The 20,810-nt window shown below is 37.9% G+C and overlaps 4 protein-coding genes across 5 annotated transcripts in view; 2 read left to right on the top strand and 2 right to left on the bottom strand.

Moving 5' to 3' along the window:
• The window catches only part of LOC103515983 (1,4-alpha-glucan-branching enzyme-like), a 53,476-nt gene extending 51,857 nt beyond the window's left edge, over nucleotides 1–1,619 (top strand). Inside the window, exons 10-11 of the mRNA XM_017446884.2 lie at nucleotides 876–966; nucleotides 1,509–1,619. Of these exons, the coding sequence (XP_017302373.1) occupies nucleotides 876–966; nucleotides 1,509–1,619 (202 nt within the window). The remainder of the gene's footprint in view (nucleotides 1–875; nucleotides 967–1,508) is intronic.
• Nucleotides 1,620–1,640: 21 nt separating this feature from the next.
• On the bottom strand, nucleotides 1,641–7,272 carry LOC103515973. Of its 2 annotated transcripts, none has more exons than XM_008480918.3 (2): nucleotides 7,143–7,272; nucleotides 1,641–5,173 (listed from the first exon to the last, which is right to left on the bottom strand). In XM_008480918.3, the coding sequence occupies exon 2, from the start codon at nucleotides 5,102–5,104 to the stop codon at nucleotides 2,912–2,914; it is 2,193 nt and encodes a 730-aa protein (XP_008479140.1). In that variant the 5' UTR covers nucleotides 5,105–5,173; nucleotides 7,143–7,272; the 3' UTR covers nucleotides 1,641–2,911. The 2 variants fall into 2 exon arrangements, with proteins under 2 accessions (XP_008479140.1, XP_008479139.1); XM_008480917.3 differs by lacking the exon at nucleotides 7,143–7,272 and adding an exon at nucleotides 5,834–5,986.
• LOC103515974 (SPRY domain-containing SOCS box protein 3-like) lies at nucleotides 6,254–15,530 on the top strand. Its single transcript, XM_026828499.1, has 6 exons — nucleotides 6,254–6,471; nucleotides 9,892–10,085; nucleotides 10,276–10,299; nucleotides 12,070–12,121; nucleotides 15,014–15,238; nucleotides 15,517–15,530. Exons 1-6 carry the CDS (start codon nucleotides 6,360–6,362, stop codon nucleotides 15,528–15,530), a joined length of 621 nt encoding a protein of 206 aa, XP_026684300.1. The 5' UTR covers nucleotides 6,254–6,359.
• LOC103515982 (BUB3-interacting and GLEBS motif-containing protein ZNF207-like) overlaps nucleotides 10,371–20,810 on the bottom strand; it is a gene marked incomplete at its 5' end in the record, with an annotated part of 24,350 nt that continues 13,910 nt past the window's right edge. The window contains one exon of the mRNA XM_026828504.1: nucleotides 10,371–11,686. The remainder of the gene's footprint in view (nucleotides 11,687–20,810) is intronic.

The following is a 20,810-nucleotide window of genomic DNA, read 5'->3' as shown; positions in this document are numbered from 1 at the left end:
GGAAGACAGGATAGGAGAAAGCCAGCCGTTCCGAGAACGAACATTATCCCATCAGGATAAAATCCGCCCCGGGCGCGGCCTAGCGCTCACAAGGCAGACGCACTACCAACTAAGCTAACGATTTTCACTTGATTTGTCTGCAAACTTTTTCACCATTATTCCCGAAAGGTTTGTTGACTTTTGATGTACTTCTCAACAGCAATTTCCATGTCCCACAACGTAAAGGAAAGTTTCTCATTGAATTTTTAGGCTGATTGGGCCTCTGGGGGCCTCGAAATTCTTTGTTTCAAGGTGGGTTTCACCGACCTAATTTTTAGCACCTAACAGCCCTGTTAGTTTAACAGGCCTTCTAAGGGCTGAAAAAATATTAGTTAAATTAACCTTTAGAATAACAATTTGGAATAACTACATAGTTAGTTCTTTGTTTTGCGAATAGTTAGTCCGATTTCGTTGAATTTTTGGATTTTGATCTGGGCCTTTAAATGCCTCATTAGGGCCCTGTGCTACTGGTTAGGGTTAGGTGGTAGAGAACGTCTCATACCTACCACCAGTGATTCACGCTTTTCCCCAACAGGTTTGATGGAGGTAACTATAACAACGGTCTTATCGTCCCGGAATCGAAGAGCGGACAGGATAGGAGAAAGAAGGCCGTTCCAAGAACGAACCTTATCTGTTCAAGATAAAATCCGCCCCGATAATATATCGAATCCGCGACCTAGCCATTACAAGGCAGACGTGCTACCATCCAAGCTAACTAGGCTGGCAATTGATAATTTCAATACCATGTAAAATTAGATTAACTTTTTTACTCTCTATTTTACATTGTAATATGTTTTAGGGCAATATTTACACTAACATTCCATTCTATTCCCCAGGGTTGGAGTAGAGCAGGCAGGGAAGTACAAGGTAGTGCTGGACTCAGACTGTTCACACTTCGGCGGGGCCTATGCTGAGTCTCATGATCAGGTAACACTGGAATAAGGGAGGACTTATCGTCCTGAAATCGAACAGTTAAGAAGGACGGGATAGTTTTTAAGAGGTTTGATAGAGGGAAATGTAACTGCTAAGGTCTTATCACCCCGATAACGAAGAGAGAGCAGGATAGGAGAAAGTCAGCCGTTCCGAGAACGAATCTTATCTGTTCAAGATAAAGTTCACAATGGAGCAGTGGTCACCACCAGTGATTCACGCTTTTCCCCAACAGGTTTGATGGAGGTAACTAGAACAACGGTCTTATCGTCCCGAAATCGAAGAGAGGACAGGATAGGAGAAAGAAGGCCGTTCCAAGAACGAACCTTGTGTGTTCAAGATAAAATCCGCCCCGATAGTATATCGAATCCACGACCTAGCGCTTACAAGGCAGACGTGCTACCATCCAAGCTAACTAAGCTGGCAATCGATAATTTCAATACCATGTAAAATTAGATTAACTTTTTTACTACTCTCTATTTTACTTTGTACCATGTTTTAGGGCAATATTTACACCAACATTCCATTCTATTCCCCAGGGTTGGAGTAGAGCAGGCAGGGAAGTACAAGGTAGTGCTGGACTCAGACTGTTCACACTTCGGCGGCTTCAACCGTCTGGACCCGGGCACTGTATACGAGACCTACCCTGAACCATGGAACAACAGACGAAACTCCATCAAACTCTATCTACCTACCCGCACCGGGTTAATATTAACCACGAGTCCGGTGGAACCAATTTATCCCTAGTGGTGAACCAGTGTTCCCAGTGGCAGCGCGGAAAACCACGGGACAGACCCCGGAGAACACCCCCACGATAGGAGAGAAACCCTCCGAGTCCCCAGAGAAAAGATAGAAAGTAAAAAAGGGATGTAGAAAAAAAAAGAACCGTGGCACAAGCTCTGCTTCCCCATCCTTGGCACAAGCTCTGCTTATACGGATGGGTATACCATTTATATGAAAAATGTATGTTCTGAATTTTTTGTCGATCAAATATAAATGGAAACTTAAAAAATAAAAATAAAAAAAAAAAATAAATAATAGTAAGCCCATAGGAAAGCTGAAATTAACCCAAAGACCCTGCCTGTTTCACCATTGTATGCAATGGTGACCACCACAGATGATTTTAACTAAGTACCTATTCTATAAAATGGTGGATCAGGGCACAGATGAACTTTAAGATGTCTAGGATTGATTGAAAGTAAACGGCATGCAGCAGAAAATCAGATAAATGATCAACGTAAATGAGGCTACGCTACGGTACATTTAACAAATCAAAATCAACACTTTATTTAACAATAAAAATAATATCAGGTTATCACTTTTAAATGTTTTCATAATTTTAAAATAAACTCTTGTCTAAAAACTTTTCTGTCCAAATGGACAATAGGCACTTATTATAAGTTTAGGATTATTTTCCATATCTATCCGTATGGATAGAAATTAGAAATTATTTACTTTGTTGATTTTTTATATTTATTTATTTTATATTGTTATTTTTTATATGTCAAATATATGTTGGTATATAACTGACGCATTTGTCAGTACATAATTATGTTTGTTAGAGCGTATTTAATTTGTTTCACCATCAGTAAGGTAAGAGGAATACAAAATATTTGTATTAGGTAAGCTACACACGTTATAGTTGCTGAAAAGGTCTGGTCTAGACAGTACAGACCTTTCCGGCGATCGTAACGTGTGAGGCGGGCCTTACATTTACAAAAATACCTATATCAAATGTACAAGGTAAATTTAGGTAACTATTGCACGTATTAAATATGCGCCAACCTCTTAGAACGTGTGCTTGAAGTTTGATCGAAATTTGGATCTTAACCAATTATTAATGTAATCAGAAACGAGAACAAATTGCAAAGTGTAAGTTGCAAAAAGTACCTTAAGTACCAAGTAATTACTACATGAAGTATTTGTTAGGTATCTAACTTACCTATCTATAATCCAATTCCAGGCCCTCTTTCCCCTCGCCATACCTAGCAATGACTTGGTCATAAAATGTCGGGTGTCTTGTCAGCTTATTCAGCATTTGATTTTCAAACGAGCACAACACCACCTGTTGTGACTCACACCGTATAGTGGATGTATTCAGTAGTAGGTCTAATATAGAGCCTTTGCTCCTCCATGGTAGACACAGGAAAAGTTCATAGAGTTTGGACAACTGAGGTAAAGTATCGTACATATCCGGAGTGAATGGATTCTCCGGTGTAGATGTGTTCTTCCCGTGGAGAGGATAACACTCATCATACATCACCAGCAGCTCTGTCTTCAGATCAGGAATAACGAAATAGTCCTCATAGTTTCGTGCTAGCTGAGAATATGCCTTGTCTGGAAACTTGTTACTCATACTTGGAAACAGACGTATGTCTAGTAGTGGTAGGAACGCCAAGTCCTTGACATGACTAAACCTCTCCCTAACACACTGCATGACAAGGTTGAGAATATCATGGGTGAGAGTAGCAACATTACTGTCAGGGTCTAACTTCAAACATTTCCCGCCAGGTGGCACCTCCTGCTCTGGCCAGTCTTCACTGAATGTGTCTTGTAACTCAGTGAGTGTGATGATGAACTCATCTCTTCTCTTCATCCAGAATGCCATGTCACTGATGTTCCTGTCTAGATCATCCTGGAACATTAACACCTGAGGCAGCAACTGAGCGAATAGAGAAAGTAGAAGTTGAAATACATCCTCTTCAAAAGCAACCAGTAGACCACGTGCCATGGTGCGTGTGTGTAGATCCCACATCACATCACTATCTGTCATATCATAGAGGAGAGTAGTGATAGAGGTTCTTGCATTGTGGACATGAGAAATGAACTGAGATAACCACGCAGGGTGTGAGGTGTTGGGAATCACCTCTCCTGTAATATTAAGAAATGCAGTGCTATGGGTTGATGAGGTGGAAAACAAGGCAACCAACTGTGAGCATGTCTCCAAGAAATCTCTACATGGTCTGATTGTGCTTACACATTGCTGGATAATCCAACTCAACTGATGTGCATGACAAGGTAGAAACACAGCACATGGGTATTTCCGTCTGATGAGTTTCTGAAAGTTCTCATGTATTCCAGACTTGATAACAGCACCATCATATGTGAGACATATCAACTTCTCAACACAATCCAAATCTTTCAAAGTTCTATAAATAAGACCGAGTAGTTCGTTTGGCGTAAAATCTACAGTGTCTTCTTGGAGTTCAATGAGCCATTCTTGAACTTTATGCTGGATCACAAACCTCAACACAAGGCAGAGTTGTCTCGAGTTATTCTTACTTAAAATGATGGATACAAAATGACACATCTGGAGTTCAGTCTTAATATTCTCATTTATCACTCTTGAAATTGCCAACTTTAGGTCAGTTGACACCTCAACTTCTGTTGCTTGCTTCAGAATGCTTGATCTTTTCAAATGATATACAAGAACCTTGTCTGGATTGAATTGTGTGTATGTTGATATGTTGTTTTCTCTGTTACCGTTACTAGTTATACTATGATTATTCTGCTCTGAAAGATCATTTCCTTGTAATTTAAGACAACAGATGGAGTCTATCATATGGGTTAAGATATAGCAGTTACTTCTGACAATGTCATTGTGCTTCTCAATCTCATCAGTTGATATTATAGTACGTGTTTGTTTTCCAAACTTTGCCAGTTGGATGGTGGAATACAAATGCTCTCTGGTATTCTCATGCCGTTTTTTCATAAGACTATAGTTTCTAATACCTGAGAATCCATGACTTTTAGCATGGCTCAATTGGTTTTTGGGAGAATTGCAAAATAGAATACAGGGCCAGCAATACATACCCTGTGTCGTCAGACATCCACACAGCCACAAGTTCTTGTCATACCAACTAGATTGAAATGAATACTTCTTTTGGCCTGGCTTATTATTGAAATTTGTAAGAATTGGTGTTGGACGACCCTTGCTAATGATTTGAGCTTGTCTTGAGGGAGAACATGATGAAAAAGGTTTGTTTCGTAGCTCATCTATAATACAATTACAAAGTTTACTTGTTTGCTTCAAATGTTCCACTTCATTATCACCATCTTCTTCATCTTCATCAATAATAATATCTGGCATAATTACTTCTGGTTTAATTATTTTTGATTCTTTATTGTGATTCATAGTAGTGGTGTCTTATACATTTGATTTGATTGTGTCCTTGATATAGCTAACAATGAGTTAAGTAGAAACCTGAAAGAGAATAAAAACGTTTTTGAAGAGGTTTGATAGAGGGAATTATAACTCCAAAGGTACCAAAAGTGAAGAGAGATGGAAGACACAGGATAGGAGAAAGCCAACTGTATCAAGAACTAGCCTTATTTGTAAAAGATAAAGTCCATTCCAGGTGGGGATTAAACCCCAACCTACAACCTATTGCTTACAAGGCAGACAGTGGATCGTACAAACTTCAACACCTGCTGCATAAATCAATTTTTGGCAAAATGGAGTAATTGGTATTTTTGAAATCCTTATTTCCCATAAATTCCCCCTCCATGTGAATTTTTTTTTTAAAGAGGTTTGACAGAGGGAACTGTAACTTCTATGGTCTTATCGTACCGAAATCAAAGAGAGAAGGAAGACAGGATAGGAGAAAGCCAGCCGTTCCAAGAACGAACATTATCCCATCAGGATAAAATCTGCCTCGGGCGGGAATCGAACCCGCGGCCTAGCGCTTACAAGGCAGACGCACTACCAACTAAGCTAACTAGGCTGGCCATGTGAATTAGTTTCACAGTTCATTAAGTTACCAGTAACTAGTCCTTGTTTGAAGAAGAAATATCATTTTCATTTGGCACACTCAACAAGTTGGATAGGTACCTAGTACCTACTGTTTCATAGAGGATTGATTACCTGAAGACTGAAGATTATCTGGATCAACCTTTTGGACCTTGGTGTATTCAATGCAGAGATAATGGATCTGGATGGGAAATTTGAAATTGAAATGTTGTCCTGAAAACTGGGAACTGGCAAAAACTCAAAACTAAAAAGTCTAAAAACTATAAAAAAAAATTCACAAACTTTTCAATTTTAAGAAGTTAAAATTTTGAAATATTCCCGCTACTTGTGTTTTGATAGAGCATTAAAATCAACCAATGAAAAAATGGAATTTTTTGTGAACAAACTTTTTCATTGGTCGATCACAAAAAATCACCTGAAAAAAATCGACCGACACTAGCGCTCCACTGGAAAGTTCTAGAAATGTGAACTAAAAACTCCATTTGGACAAAAACTTTGTGCGTGGGATATTTCAAATAATTTTTCTGGCAAATTTTCTAAAAAAAAAAAAAAAAGCAGAAATTCTCTACAGTCTGCGTATATTTCTTTATGTTTATGTTCGCCCTTTTTCTTCCTGTAAAGTCTCAACTGTCGTGAAATCATGGATTTTACGCCTGCTGATGAACTTCACTCCACAATGGTGCCTGTGTACAAAGACAGAAGGTTTTGTGACTGCACGACAGATTCTTGTGACTGTGGAGAAACCTTGAAAGGTAAATTCATTAGATATTTTGGAGAGACTTCCCTCTGTTTAGGGCTGAATTAGATTGAAGGCACTGCAAGAATGGAGGTCCTATCATTCTAAAATTGAAGAGTAAAGGAGGACAGAATAGGAGGAAGCCAGAGCTGTTCTGAGAACAAACCTTATCTGTTTGGGTTAAAATTTGTCTAAAGCATGAATTGAACCCATGACCTAGCTCTTACAAGGCCAAAGTGCTAAGTAGGCTGATGCATTGTTGTTAATCAATGGCTTGACATTATTGGTTTCTAATGGTTGAAGTATTCACTGGCAAAAGGCACTCAGGGTACGCCCTATTGAGCTCAATCTTTGTGGAGGCTACTTCTATTCTATTGTACCGGACACGGAAAGTAAGCAAGTAATGGCTTGACTATTTTTTCAAACCCCAACCCACAACCTATTGCTTACAAGGCAGACAGTGGATCGTACAAACTTCAATACCTACTGCATATCAATTTTTGGCAAAATGGAGTAATAGGTATTTTTGAAATCCTTATCTCCCATAAATTCCCCCTCCATGTGAATTAGTTTCACAGTTCATTAAGTTACCAGTAACTAGCCCTTGTTTGAAGAAGAAATATCATTTTCATTTGGCACACTCAACAAGTTGGATAGGTACCTACTGTTTCATAGACGATTGATTACCTGAAGACTGAAGAGTATCTGGATCAACCTTTTGGACCTTGGTGTATTCAATGCACAGATAATGGATCTGGATGGGAAATTTGAAATTGAAATGTTGTCCTGAAAACAGGAGGCTGAATGGCAAATATTGGCAAAAACTCAAAATTATAAAAAAAAATTCTCAACTAACAACTTGAGACAACTGCAAACAACATGTTATCGGATAGGGAGGTATATCCTATTCCAAGAAGTTTGATAGAGGGAACTTACAACAGCTAATGTCTTATCGTCCCGAAATCGAAAAAAGAGGGAAGACAGGATAGGAGAAAGCCATTCCAGGATGGTAACCTCCCTATTTAAAGTCCCCCAGACAGACTAAGCCGGTCTACTCCTTGTTTAACGTCCCCCAGCCAGACTAATTATTTAAGCCTTTCTAATATCAATTTCAAACCAATGATGACGAAAACGCGCTTGAGAAGTCACCGATCTCTCCTCAGCGAGATAACCGGTGACTTCGCTGAATCTTTAGTTTTCAATCTGAGGTGCACCTCAATATGCCTGGTGTATACTGGGTGTATTGTGGTGTAGCATAATGATGACTATTGTTCACTAGAGACTCCCCAGAGGAGGGCGGGTTGAGAAGATTTTGAGGACACTCTGAATATTTTATTTGGGAGAGTCTGTAGAATTTTCTCGCTTTGCCCACTCTGGGTTGTTGAGTTTCGTGAACGTCTGAATGCAATAAAAGTAAACTAATAAAGGCTTGTTTTATTATTCTCAATGTCCTCTACCTTCTATAGTATTATAGACGAAGTCAATCTCTTAAACAATGTGAGGGAAGAAAGAAATAATGAAAATAATGTAAAAAAAAAGACATAGAGGTACATATTATAAATTTATTAAAGTAAATTTCAATTGGAATTTCCGTCGTGAATAAAATAATAAATAAAAGTACAGTAAATATGAAAATGACTAGTTAAATAGGAAGTAAAAATCACAGGTTATTTCCTGACTAGGTATTTACCACATGCGTTCCGCATCACTACGGAAAAAATATGTCCGGGAATCGAACCCGCATAAACGTCCTGAGAATTAAAAATAACTATAATGGGTCGAAAGTATTAAAATAATGCATAAACAAGCTGGGCCCGTCCCTCCGGGAATTATTTAGCCCGTAGTTTATTCGATCAGTACCTATGTACCTACCTAATTTGTTTAATATTCAGTTAATCATCATTCTTGATTTGATTTTACTTTCATGTAATGATTTAAAATCAAGACTAGAGCCCGTTCTCCCTTTCTTCCCAATATAATGCTTAAGTCACCCATCCATTTATTGGCCTTCCTCGGCGTAGCTTAACATTTTTTTTTGTTTTTTGGCTCTATTGTTTTCTGGACAAAATTTGCACCACCACTTTCGTGTTCCTGGTAAAAAGACCTTTAATTTGATATATAGGTCGACTAAGGTTTGAAGTCCTTCTATGGGGACAGACAGACAGACCGACCGACAGACAGACGACACCAAAGCGAATACAATAGCCCGACGGGCTAAAAATGTTTAAACAACAGAGATCTCAAGTTAAGTAAAAGTGTTAGCTAAAATTTCAATAAAATTCTCAATAGGTAGCACCAAAAATTTTAATGGCATACATAAGTGTTCTCCCCTCAAGAACAAGGACTTATTTTCTCCTGGGTTTTATTGGGGTAGAGATTGCACTGAGTTTCTTTTGGCAGGTAGCATCTGTGAACAGAACAGCAAGGAAACTTAAGCTGTACTCCTACATAAACATAACTTCAAAATCTTCTAAATGTTCAATAATCTCAATTTGGAAACTTTAGGGTTTCTTTCTTTCTTTTTTTTTAAGAGGTTTGACACAGGGAACTGTAACTGCTAGGGTCTTATCGTCCCGAAATCGAAGAGAGAAGGAAGACAGGATAGGAGAAAGCCTGCCGTTCCGAGAACGAACATTATCCCATCAGGATAAAATCCGCTCCGGGCGGGAATCGAACAATCGAACCCGCGGCCTAGCGCTTACAAGGCAGACGCACTACCAACTAAGCTAACTAGGCTGACTCTTTACGGTTTCACTCATTCAGGATTTAATAACCAACATTAAATTTTCCCGCCCAGGACGAGCTTCATCCTAAACAGATAAGGTTTGTTCTCGGAACGGCTGACTTTCTCCTATCCTATCTCCCTTCTCTTCGCTTTCGGGACGATTAGACCTTAGCAGTTACAATTGTTCCCTCCATCAAACGCCTGAAAAAAAGGCAATTTGAGGGGTGTTTGTAAAAACCTTTTTTTATCTTCAAAAATCCAATTTTTATTTTCCCCCATTTCAGATGAAGCGCTATATCCAGACGGAGAGCGTAAGAAAGATTACCACTGGTTTCTAGATGAAGATTCCCCTCAGGTAAGTTTGGCCAATCTTCTACGCTGGAATATGAGACGCCGTGTCCAGCGTTCTGACAGCGAGCGACCACCCTGGCGATTGTATCCTATCCTGTACTAAACTGTGGACTCACCTTGGCCAGAGAAGTTATCGGATTCTGTACTAAAGTGTGAACTCACCTTCAAAGTGCTAAGTAGGCTGATGCATTGTTGTTAATCAATGGCTTGACATTATTGGTTTCTAATGGTTGAAGTATTCACTGGCAAAAGGCACTCAGGGTACGCCCTATTGAGCTCAATCTTTGTGGAGGCTACTTCTATTCTATTGTACCGGACACGGAAAGTAAGCAAGTAATGGCTTGACTATTTTTTCCACAGAATATGAATGGGTTTGGGATACAAACTCTGCCGACCCAGAGTCCATTGTACTTAGTTGCCAAAATAGAGAAACCTTGTTCCACCCGAGAAGTAGTCAAGGCACCACTGCCATTCGGGGTACGACTCCATTCAAAAGTGGACATGTGTATTATTGGGAAGTGAAAATGTTGTCAACATTGTATGGGACTGATGTTGTAAGTAACATTATGAGAGTACCTACTTTGTGTTTCTAAATACACTGGCAATAGTATGCTTGCTCTCTTTCTCATCCATGGGTTCAGTCCCATCTAAGGCATGGGCTTTCATCCTTATTTATTTGAGAATTCGATGAGAGAATTTCTCTGAATGGCAACTGATTTCACCTCGGTGTTTGATTCCCATCAGGTGGTTGGTGTGGGTACAAAGAATGCCATGAACTCACCTTAATCAGAGAAATCATCGGATTATCGATTATTATGGACTCACCTTATCTGAATCCCGTGGCGATTGTACACTATTGTGTAAAGTGTGGACTCCGCTCTGAATTGGAATGTGGAAAATGATATCCCTATTCTGTCCTGAAGTGTGGACTTAGCCAAAGGAATTCCTGGGTTCCTTACTGAAGTATGAATTCACTTTATCACTTCATTTAGTTCATATTGAAATGTCAAAACTGATATTCCTCTAGACTTACCTTACCCAAGCCCTCTAAAATGTTGAAAATGATATTCGTGTTGTCCTGAAGTGTGGACTCACCTCAATCTAATCAGAAAGAAGTGTATCCCAGTCCTTTGTCGAAGATTGGAATTCAGACTGACAATTCTCAAAGGAGAAAGCTACGTTGGACAGTTCCGGTTGTTGAGTTAAGAGTGATTGATCTTTCAACAGTTTAGCACCGCTTCATCTGTTGAGCAAACAAACCAAAAGCTGGACTACAACCAGTGCTACAACCAACACAAAATACTTTCTCAAGAAGGAGAAAAAGAAAAAGTGAAGATATTATCAGTGCCAATCTTAAAATCAAAGCTGTGACCCCTCACCTCATGATGTTTACAATAAAATTCCTACTGCCCCTGTTCTCTATGTATTTAATTTTATGGTTTACCAATTCAATAAATTTGCAATATAGGCATTATTTTTAATTTTCTATTACTATGTTCACTTACAAACCCTAGGGTCTTTCATTTACTCTATCTACACAGCTTGTGTTCTCTTATATTATAACTTCAATTTTTAGCGGTCAAGAAATCTCGGTTTTTGCATTTCTTGCATTTTTTTTGGCTTCCAGTTACACCATCGCATCGCCAAAAAATTGTCACTGGATATAGGATTTAACGAACATTGGCCAAATCATGAAGTTCACTGAGAAAGAATCAAAAACAAATGTTTGAAGATGGTGTAAATGGGCCGATGTTAATGTGACAATATTTTATTGTAGATGCTGTAAGTACAGTCGAACTTGGACAAGAGAGAATAATAATCATCACCTACCCTCAATTTGTGTTCAAAAACCTGATAAAGTAGTACAAAAACAACAAGAAAAGACAAACTGATTAAGGTAAAACTATCTATTTAGAAAAAAAATCTCTTATCCAGGTTGACAGTACGAGTATTACTTATGTGTTTTATGCTTTATTAAAAATCCCATTTATTTGATTAGAAGTAGGGTTAGTCCTCTATTTTTATTGGTAAGATGTTTTATTTATTATTATTAAACCTTGATGTTTTCTTTATTAATTTAAAACTTACATTTAGTTTTATCTCCTTTGTATGTCAGCTCTATCCTGGCACGATTTTTCCTTGTAAACCCCATTAGCTGAAAAATAAATGAAACATTATTTTCGATTCGGAAAAATAAATCGTCTCTGTTTTCCTTTTCATTTAACTTTAAAATATTTAAATGAATTTAGGGTGTTTCAAAATATGGGGAAATACTAAAACACAAAGTTGGTCCTTCGGGCCAGATTGGACATACGGAATCAATTAAACTCGATTTTGGTCCTTAGGGCCGCATTTTGAGATCTGATAGTAATCAATCAGCTGAGAATATATCGAATTGTTTTGGAATAAGATATTGGTTTTCTTCCCCTTTAAATTTTGTTTTCCTATGTGAGCGGCAACCTGTTCCATTATTAAGTTCAAGCTTTTATGCAAAGTCGTCGTATTCGCTAGGATTTCAACCACCTTATTCCTCACGAGGCTGTGCCCGATAGCCCGAATTACACTTCAGCTGGTGACCTCCATGCCGAACGTTGCTTAGCTTCAGTGATACACGGGGAACTGGTGCCTTCAACAATGTATCCATGGCTCTTAAAAGAGTTTTCAAAAATTAGGGACACAATGGCTAGGTATTTAAAAAAATATGACAGGGCTTATAATAAAGAAATAAGTATCTGGAGATACTTACTTGGCATCTGGTTTCCATGGAAACATGCTAAACTAAACAAATCGCTTTGACCAGTTTCAATCTGACATAATTTCATAAGGGGACATAATTTTTTCTCCATATAGGAAGCAAAGAAATGGGTGCTATCTTGTATCCATAGACCCAATTGGTCGTACTGTAGCGATCGACCAAAAAAGGAATCAATTACTTTCTGATTTTAAGTGTAGAATCAACAAACCCAGGATGACGGTGTCATATTTAAGATGAAATCAGGGTTTAAGCCATCTACAGCAAAACAAATTATGTCAGATTTTAAACCACTCCCAAGCTCGAATAAAAACTAAAGCATACGTACCTGACAGTCCAGGAGTGGACGTCCGAGTGGAGGGGAATACTTATGGCCTCTTTATTTTACCATCAACAACACTCAATACCATAACGTGTAACGGTGATCTCAATCACAACGGAAAACAATATTGTGATCTGTGTAGTTACTCTCACGGTTTGGAAATAGAAAAAAGTCGTTTAGCAATACACTAAGAACAAGAAAATAGTACACTATGAAATTATATGGAAAAACACACCACCAGTTAAAAAAATAAAATAAATGTTTGCTCGTGTTGATAAGGTCAATGGAATGTAGAAGTTGGTGCTTTGGGCCGGATTGGACATCTGTCTGGGTCCCTTTTGAAACTTTTTTCAATTAGGAATTGCCTAATTTTCGAAATTTACCCTGTTCTGTCTGTGTTAGGATTTAATTTCAGAAGGAAAAGAAAATTTCAAGAGAAGATCTAAGAAGAAAAAGATTTTTTTTAAAAAGGATCGTCACACAAAGATGAAGACGGGACAAGAACAAAAGAACAGAAATCAAAGCGAAAAGAAAAGGACTGCAAAAGAAGAAAGCAGAAAATAAAATCAAGATTACAAAAAAGGAGGAAAAGAAGAAAGTAAAAATGGCAAAGTCAAAATTCAGGGGATGGGTTTAGGGGGGGTTTACGGTTCACTGAAAAGGAGCCAAAGGTCACCTGTCCCGGTAGCCAGGGGCAGAGAGGGAAGGGGCGCCGGATTAGAAATACGATTTTAATACAGCTCAATATTGGTCCTTCGGCCCGGATTTTGATACCTCGTAGAAATCTATCAGCTAAGATAAAAATGTAGTCATTTTTTTCTCTCTCTCTTCTAAAATTAACTTCGAAATTTGAACATTAAATTTAGGGAAAGGATTCTTGCAAGGCTTTTTGGGTATATTTTTCATGAATGTAAACTGTTTATTGCCAGTAATAATGACAATTTTTTTTATTTGTATTTATTAAAGTGTTCTAACAAATATTGACAGTAAAACCAAGAAGAAAATGAAATCACATTTAAGTATGGTGAGAAAATATCCTAGATTCACAAGTAATTATCTGGAGTTACCCGTAATTAATACTTGCTTGTTATTGAACAAAATATTATCTTATTTCCATTCTCGAATTGACCTTATCAGGGAACGCAAAAAAGAGTACCAATACAAAGAAATAGTCACCAATATTTAAGAGAAAATTAGACAAGCCAGAAAAAGCTCTTTACGAGGGGGGAGAGAGTTGGGAGGGCAAAAATCACCTGCCTTAGTTCAAGACAAGGGATATGAAAGGCCCAACAGCGTGTTGATCTGTTGATTAGGTTACCAGGCAAGCACCTTGACCACTACACCACTGAGGTAGGTTTGACCTCTTCTAAGACCATGTATCACAATCTTTGTGCCCAGAGTAAAAATAATGGTTTTTAATAACAATAAAAAAAGAAAAGTTATGATTTGAAAATGATAGAAACGAAATAGCTTCACCACAAATAAATCATGAGATAATAGAATAGAATAGAATAGAATGTACCTCATTTTTATACTGTCAGGATGTGACTGAAAAGTCCCTGTACTACCACCACAGTCTAATACATAGTGTCATATGTACAAGTACAATCCTCCTTTGGTTAAGAAATGTGTACTTAGATTTTAGTAAAAGTTTGGGTTCATTCAAGCAGTTCTTGTGAGGTGCTCAAAGGAAACCTCCAACTTAAAACACAAGTAGTTGAGACTTGAGAGGAATTCAGGAAAACCGTGCCAGTAAATAACCATAAAAAAATCATAAGTAATTGGTCTTTTATTTTCTATAATGAAATTCTAAGAATTTTAGCCAAACTCCCATGATTTTATTCAAGTTATAAGAAAGAATCCAAGAAATAAATAATGAGAGTAGGTACCTAAGTATTTTAGAAAGAAAAAAAGGGTCATGACTCATGAACCAGTATTTATTTAGTACTCAGAAATAAGAAATAATCAGGGCTCTAACCTATCCTTCCTGAATGCAAATGAGCAGGTAAGACCATTTGTTTCAGAACTAAAAATAGATTTCAAAGGCAGTTTCATAATCCGAAATATTTTTTAGGTATTTTCTTTCAACTGGGTTCTTGGTTTCAGTTTTAGTTCAGCTCTTGATGGAGTTAGACATAGGTACCTATTAGTTTTTTGAACTTATTTTTTCCCCCCTTTGATTTTTAAGTTGTTTTACTTACCAAGTGTAATGTACATAACTATATCATTTTACAAGTTACCCCACTTATTATTGTAAAAAAAAAGCGATCTGTTTTCATTTTCCCCTAGTTTTCAGACATTATTTTATATGAATTTCGTGTATCGTTTGTGAATACAATCCCGACCCTTTCTTTTAACTCCAGTAAGTAAATGCTACTATTTTCCCATTTTTTGTTCTCCTCATTCAGGCGTGGCGTTCACTCGTCTGAACAAATACCCAGAGCTTTACCCCATAGTGAGTTCCACCGCGGCCAAATCTTCAATCCGAATGATTCATTCCACATCTCATCCGGCGAGTCTAATGCATCACTGTTTGGCCTCGCTACGAGATCATTTCCAGGAAACTAAACAGCTCAGTGGCATACCTAGTCTCAAACATTTCACACGCAAGTCCTGGTGGACCTTCTCTGATGGTAAGAATTTACTAGTTTTTTTTTCCAAGAAGGCCAGATTGGACATACGGAATCAATACAACTCGATTTTAGTCCTTAGGGCTGCATTTTGAGATCTGATAGTAATCAATCAGCTGAAAATATATCGAATTGTTTTGGGAAACAAATAAGATATTGGTTTTCTTCCCCTTTAAATTTTGTTTTAGTATGTGAGCGGCAACTTGTTCCATTATTAAGTTCAAGCTTTTATGCCAAGTCGTCGTATTCGCTAGGATTTCAACCACCTTATTCCTCACGAGGCTGTGCCCGATAGGCCGAATTACACTTCAGCTGGTGATCTCCATGCCGAACGTTGCTTAGCTTCAGTGATCTACGGGGAACTGGTGCCTTCAACAACGTATTCATGGCTCTAAAAGAGTTTTCAAAAATCGACCAATTCTAGTTTTCAAAAATTAGGGACACAATGGCTAGGTATTTAAAAAAAATATGACAGGGCTTATAATAAAGAAATAAGTATCTGGAGATACTTACTTGGCATCTGGTTTCCATGGAAACATGCTAAACTAAACAAATCGCTTTGACCAGTTTCAATCTGACATAATTTCATAAGGGGACATAATTTTTTCTCCATATAGGAAGCAAAGAAATGGGTGATATCTAGTATCCATAGAGCCAATTGGTCGTACTGTAGCGATCGACCAACAAAGGAATCAATTACTTTCTGATTTTAAGTGTAGGATCAACAAACCCAGGATCACGGTGTCATATTTAAGATGAAATCAAGGTTTAAGCCATCTACAGCAAAACAAATTATGTCAGATTTTAAACCACTCCCAAGCTTGAATAAAAACTAAAGCATACGTACCTGACAGTTCAGGAGTGGACGTCCGAGTGGAGGGGAATACTTATGGCCTCTTTATTTTACCACCAACAACACTCAATACCATAACGTGTAACGGTGATCTCAATCACAACGGAAAACAATATTGTGATCTGTGTAGTTACTCTCACGGTTTGGAAATGGAAAAAAAGTTGTTTAGCAATACACTAAGAACAAGAAAAGAGTACACTATGAAATTATATGGAAAAACACACCACCAGTTAAAAAAAATAAAATAAATGTTTGCTCGTGTTGATAAGGTCAATGGAATGTAGAAGTTGGTGCTTTGGGCCGGATTGGACATCTGTCTGGCTTTGATTATTGAACAAAGCTTCGGCCCGGATTTTGATACCTCGTAGAAATCTATCAGCTAAGATAAAAATGTAGTCATTTTTTTCTCTCTCTCTTCTAAAATTAACTTCGAAATTTGAACATTAAATTTAGGAATCATCATTCTTGATTTGATTTTACTTTCATGTAATGATTTAAAATCAAGACTAGAGCCCGTTCTCCCTTTCTTCCCAATATAATGCTTAAGTCACCCATCCATTTATTGGCCTTCCTCGGCGTAGCTTAACATTTTTTTTTGTTTTTTGGCTCTATTGTTTTCTGGACAAAATTTGCACCACCACTTTCGTGTTCCTGGTAAAAAGACCTTTAATTTGATATATAGGTCGACTAAGGTTTGAAGTCCTTCTATGGGGACAGACAGACAGACCGACCGACAGACAGACGACACCAAAGCGAATACAATAGCCCGACGGGCTAAAAATGTTTAAACAACAGAGATCTCAAGTTAAGTAAAAGTGTTAGCTAAAATTTCAATAAAATTCTCAATAGGTAGCACCAAAAATTTTAATGGCATACATAAGTGTTCTCCCCTCAAGAACAAGGACTTATTTTCTCCTGGGTTTTATTGGGGTAGAGATTGCACTGAGTTTCTTTTGGCAGGTAGCATCTGTGAACAGAACAGCAAGGAAACTTAAGCTGTACTCCTACATAAACATAACTTCAAAATCTTCTAAATGTTCAATAATCTCAATTTGGAAACTTTAGGGTTTCTTTCTTTCTTTTTTTTTAAGAGGTTTGACACAGGGAACTGTAACTGCTAGGGTCTTATCGTCCCGAAATCGAAGAGAGAAGGAAGACAGGATAGGAGAAAGCCTGCCGTTCCGATATCTAGTATCCATAGAGCCAATTGGTCGTACTGTAGCGATCGACCAACAAAGGAATCAATTACTTTCTGATTTTAAGTGTAGGATCAACAAACCCAGGATCACGGTGTCATATTTAAGATGAAATCAAGGTTTAAGCCATCTACAGCAAAACAAATTATGTCAGATTTTAAACCACTCCCAAGCTTGAATAAAAACTAAAGCATACGTACCTGACAGTTCAGGAGTGGACGTCCGAGTGGAGGGGAATACTTATGGCCTCTTTATTTTACCACCAACAACACTCAATACCATAACGTGTAACGGTGATCTCAATCACAACGGAAAACAATATTGTGATCTGTGTAGTTACTCTCACGGTTTGGAAATGGAAAAAAAGTTGTTTAGCAATACACTAAGAACAAGAAAAGAGTACACTATGAAATTATATGGAAAAACACACCACCAGTTAAAAAAAATAAAATAAATGTTTGCTCGTGTTGATAAGGTCAATGGAATGTAGAAGTTGGTGCTTTGGGCCGGATTGGACATCTGTCTGGCTTTGATTATTGAACAAAGCTTCGGCCCGGATTTTGATACCTCGTAGAAATCTATCAGCTAAGTAGTCATTTTTTTCTCTCTTCTAAAATTAACTTCGAAATTTGGAACATTTTCTTTTAGGGAAAGGATTCTTGCAAGGCTTTTTGGGTATATTTTTCAAGAATGTAAACTGTTTATTGCCAGTAATAATGACAATTTTTTTTTATTTGTATTTATTAAAGTGTTCTAACAAATATTGACAGTAAAACCAAGAAGAAAATGAAATCACATTTAAGTATGGAGAGAAAATATCCTAGATTCACAAGTAATTGTCTGGAGTTACCTGTAATTAATACTTGCTTGTTATTGAACAAAAAATATTATCTTATTTCGATTCTCGAATTGACCTTATCAGGGAACGCAAAAAAGAGTACCAATACAAAAAAATAGTCACCAATATTTAAGAGAAAATTAGACAAGCCAGAAAAAGCTCTTTACGAGGGGGGGAGAGAGTTGGGAGGGCAAAAATCACCTGCCTTAGTTCAAGACAAGGGATATGAAAGGCCCAACAGCGTGTTGATCTGTTGATAGATAGAGTTGGAAGATAGGTTAATGGTTATGAGTCGAGTGCAAAGCAATCAAGACCCAAGGATCCATTCCATGAAGCTAGAAGTTACCTACCATTACTATTGACTTTGTTAGTTCAAATTTTGTTCACCCAAATGAAAAACCAGACTAGTTTGCTTGGAGGTAGTGCGTTTGCCCATTAAGTTTCATACGCTAGATCGCTAGTTCAATTCCCGCCCGGAGCGGATTTTATCATAAAGGAAATAAAAGAGACCAACATTTTTTTTTTTTTTTTTCGAAGTCAATGCTATCGATCGAACCCATGACCTTTTGCATAACAAGTAAGGACGTTACTTCGAGACCACCTATCGAGTGCAAAGCAATCAGGACCCAAGGATCCATTCCATGAAGCTAGAAGTTACCTACCATTACTATTGACTTTGTTAGTTCAAATTTTGTTCACCCAAATGAAAAAAAAAGTCAAATTGCCCCGCTTAAAAACTTTGACTTTTTTCTCTCTCTCTCTCAAATCTTAAAAAAAAGTCAGTTTGATTGTGTATTAGGTAGTGAAATATTTTAAGAATTGAAGAAAATATGTACACGAAAAGACATTTTCTTACTATCACGTCAGAGAGTGAATATAAAATTAAAATTGACTTCATGGAATGGGTTCCTCGGATTGAATTAGAGCTCTTGCACAAAAGCAAAACGTGATTCAAGTCACATTCTCGGTCGGACAGAAACCCTGGGGACCACTTTGTCAAAAGCTGTGATATTGCAAAATATCACCTGCAACCAAGTGCAGGGGGGCTTTCATATCCAACAACAAAGCTGACCTTTGCTGTGATGCGAGACACTAATACCAATCAAGGAGGGATGTTTCTGTTGGCTTGGCTTCATGGAACGGGTTCCTCGGATTGAATTAGAGCTCTTGCACAAAAGCAAAACGTGATTCAAGTCACATTCTCGGTCGGAAAGAAACCCTGGGGACCACTTTGTCAAAAGCTGTGATATTGCAAATATCACCTGCAACCAAGTGCAGGGGGCTTTCATATCCAACAGCAAAGCTGACCTTTGCTGTGATGCGAGACACTAATACCAATCAAGGAGGGATGTTTCTGTTGGCTTGAGACAAAATATAAGGGCGTATACAAAGCTGACCTTTGCTGTGATGCGAGACACTAATACCAATCAAGGAGGGATGTTTCTGTTGGCTTGAGACAAAATATAAGGGCGTATTAACTAGAGAGTGCTTTCATTCAACTTGCAGAGTACCAGAGATTTCAAGCTTTTGATGGTGAGTTTTTAAAGGGATGGCAAATACTTGTTCAAAACTATGATCGAAACTTTACCCCCTGACAGACTATTCAAACTGGATGGAAGAATTTTCTCTCGACACGGATTCAAACAAAGGACTCTCACCTGGTGTTGCTGTAGCGGTGAGCCACGCATATCTTCTCTCTGTTGAGCAGCGGCCTGTGCCTGAGCCACAGCGGCTTGATGTTGTGCTTGCTGGGCTGCTTGGTGATGTTGCTGGGAGGTTTGTGATGAGGCTGAGTGCTGAGAAGCGGTCTCTTCTTGATTCGAACCTGACGCGTCTATAAGGAGTAATAGAACAAAAAACTCATTAGAGCCCGTCCCTTCTTGTCGTTCGGAAAAAAATCGTGTCGTGCGTAGTGGGAGCACCCTCATTTAAATTACATTGCCTACAGGACATTCGGGGAAAAAATCGGGTGAAACTTCACGACAAGTGGTTTTTACTTTGTGAAAATGTTAAAACTTTCAAGGAATTCTGTGATTCTCCGTAATTTCCAAACTTTTTGATTGAGTTTGATGAAATTTGACAAATAAGAACTTGGTCCAAATACTTGACGTGTGATTTTGGATAAATAACTTTTATCAAACCTTTGTGTACTCATAAATGATGGACAAAGAGTCTGCCCATGAAAAGTAAATTTTCCGAGTTCATACTTTAAATCATGCGTCAACATCAGATACGAAAATCAATATCTTGTGAAGTAATTAGAATCTCTGGTACCCATGTCTTGATACTTTACGCAGACACAAGGTTTGGCTTGTTCTCTTTGGAAATGCCTATATTACGAATCAGTACGTCTAAGAATTAAAACTAAAATAACGGAGAAACAATCGCCTGTTCTGGGAACAGGGGACAAAATTGAGAGTCCAACAAGCGAGCTTGTGACGAAAATATTTACTGAAATGTTGAAGTGAAAAAAAAAGTGTATCACTTGTAAAAAATCAGAAACGAAATTTTACAAGGGACTTCTCAAATGTCCAACAGCAAAAGAAAAAGAAAATATGGACGTTGGAAATAATTGAGAAAAAAAGTGGTCCGCATCCACTTATTTCCTCGCAAAACGTCCATACTTCTCACTTTGCTGCGACTGTTTATAAGGACATTACCTTTGTCCACCGGATACAAAACTTGGTC

This window comes from Diaphorina citri, unplaced genomic scaffold (genome assembly GCF_000475195.1).
Source record: "Diaphorina citri unplaced genomic scaffold, Diaci psyllid genome assembly version 1.1 scaffold1454, whole genome shotgun sequence".
Lineage (NCBI taxonomy): Eukaryota > Metazoa > Arthropoda > Insecta > Hemiptera > Psyllidae > Diaphorina > Diaphorina citri.
The sequence above is the reverse complement of the archived record's forward strand: the minus strand, read 5'-3'. Positions and strand labels throughout refer to the sequence as shown.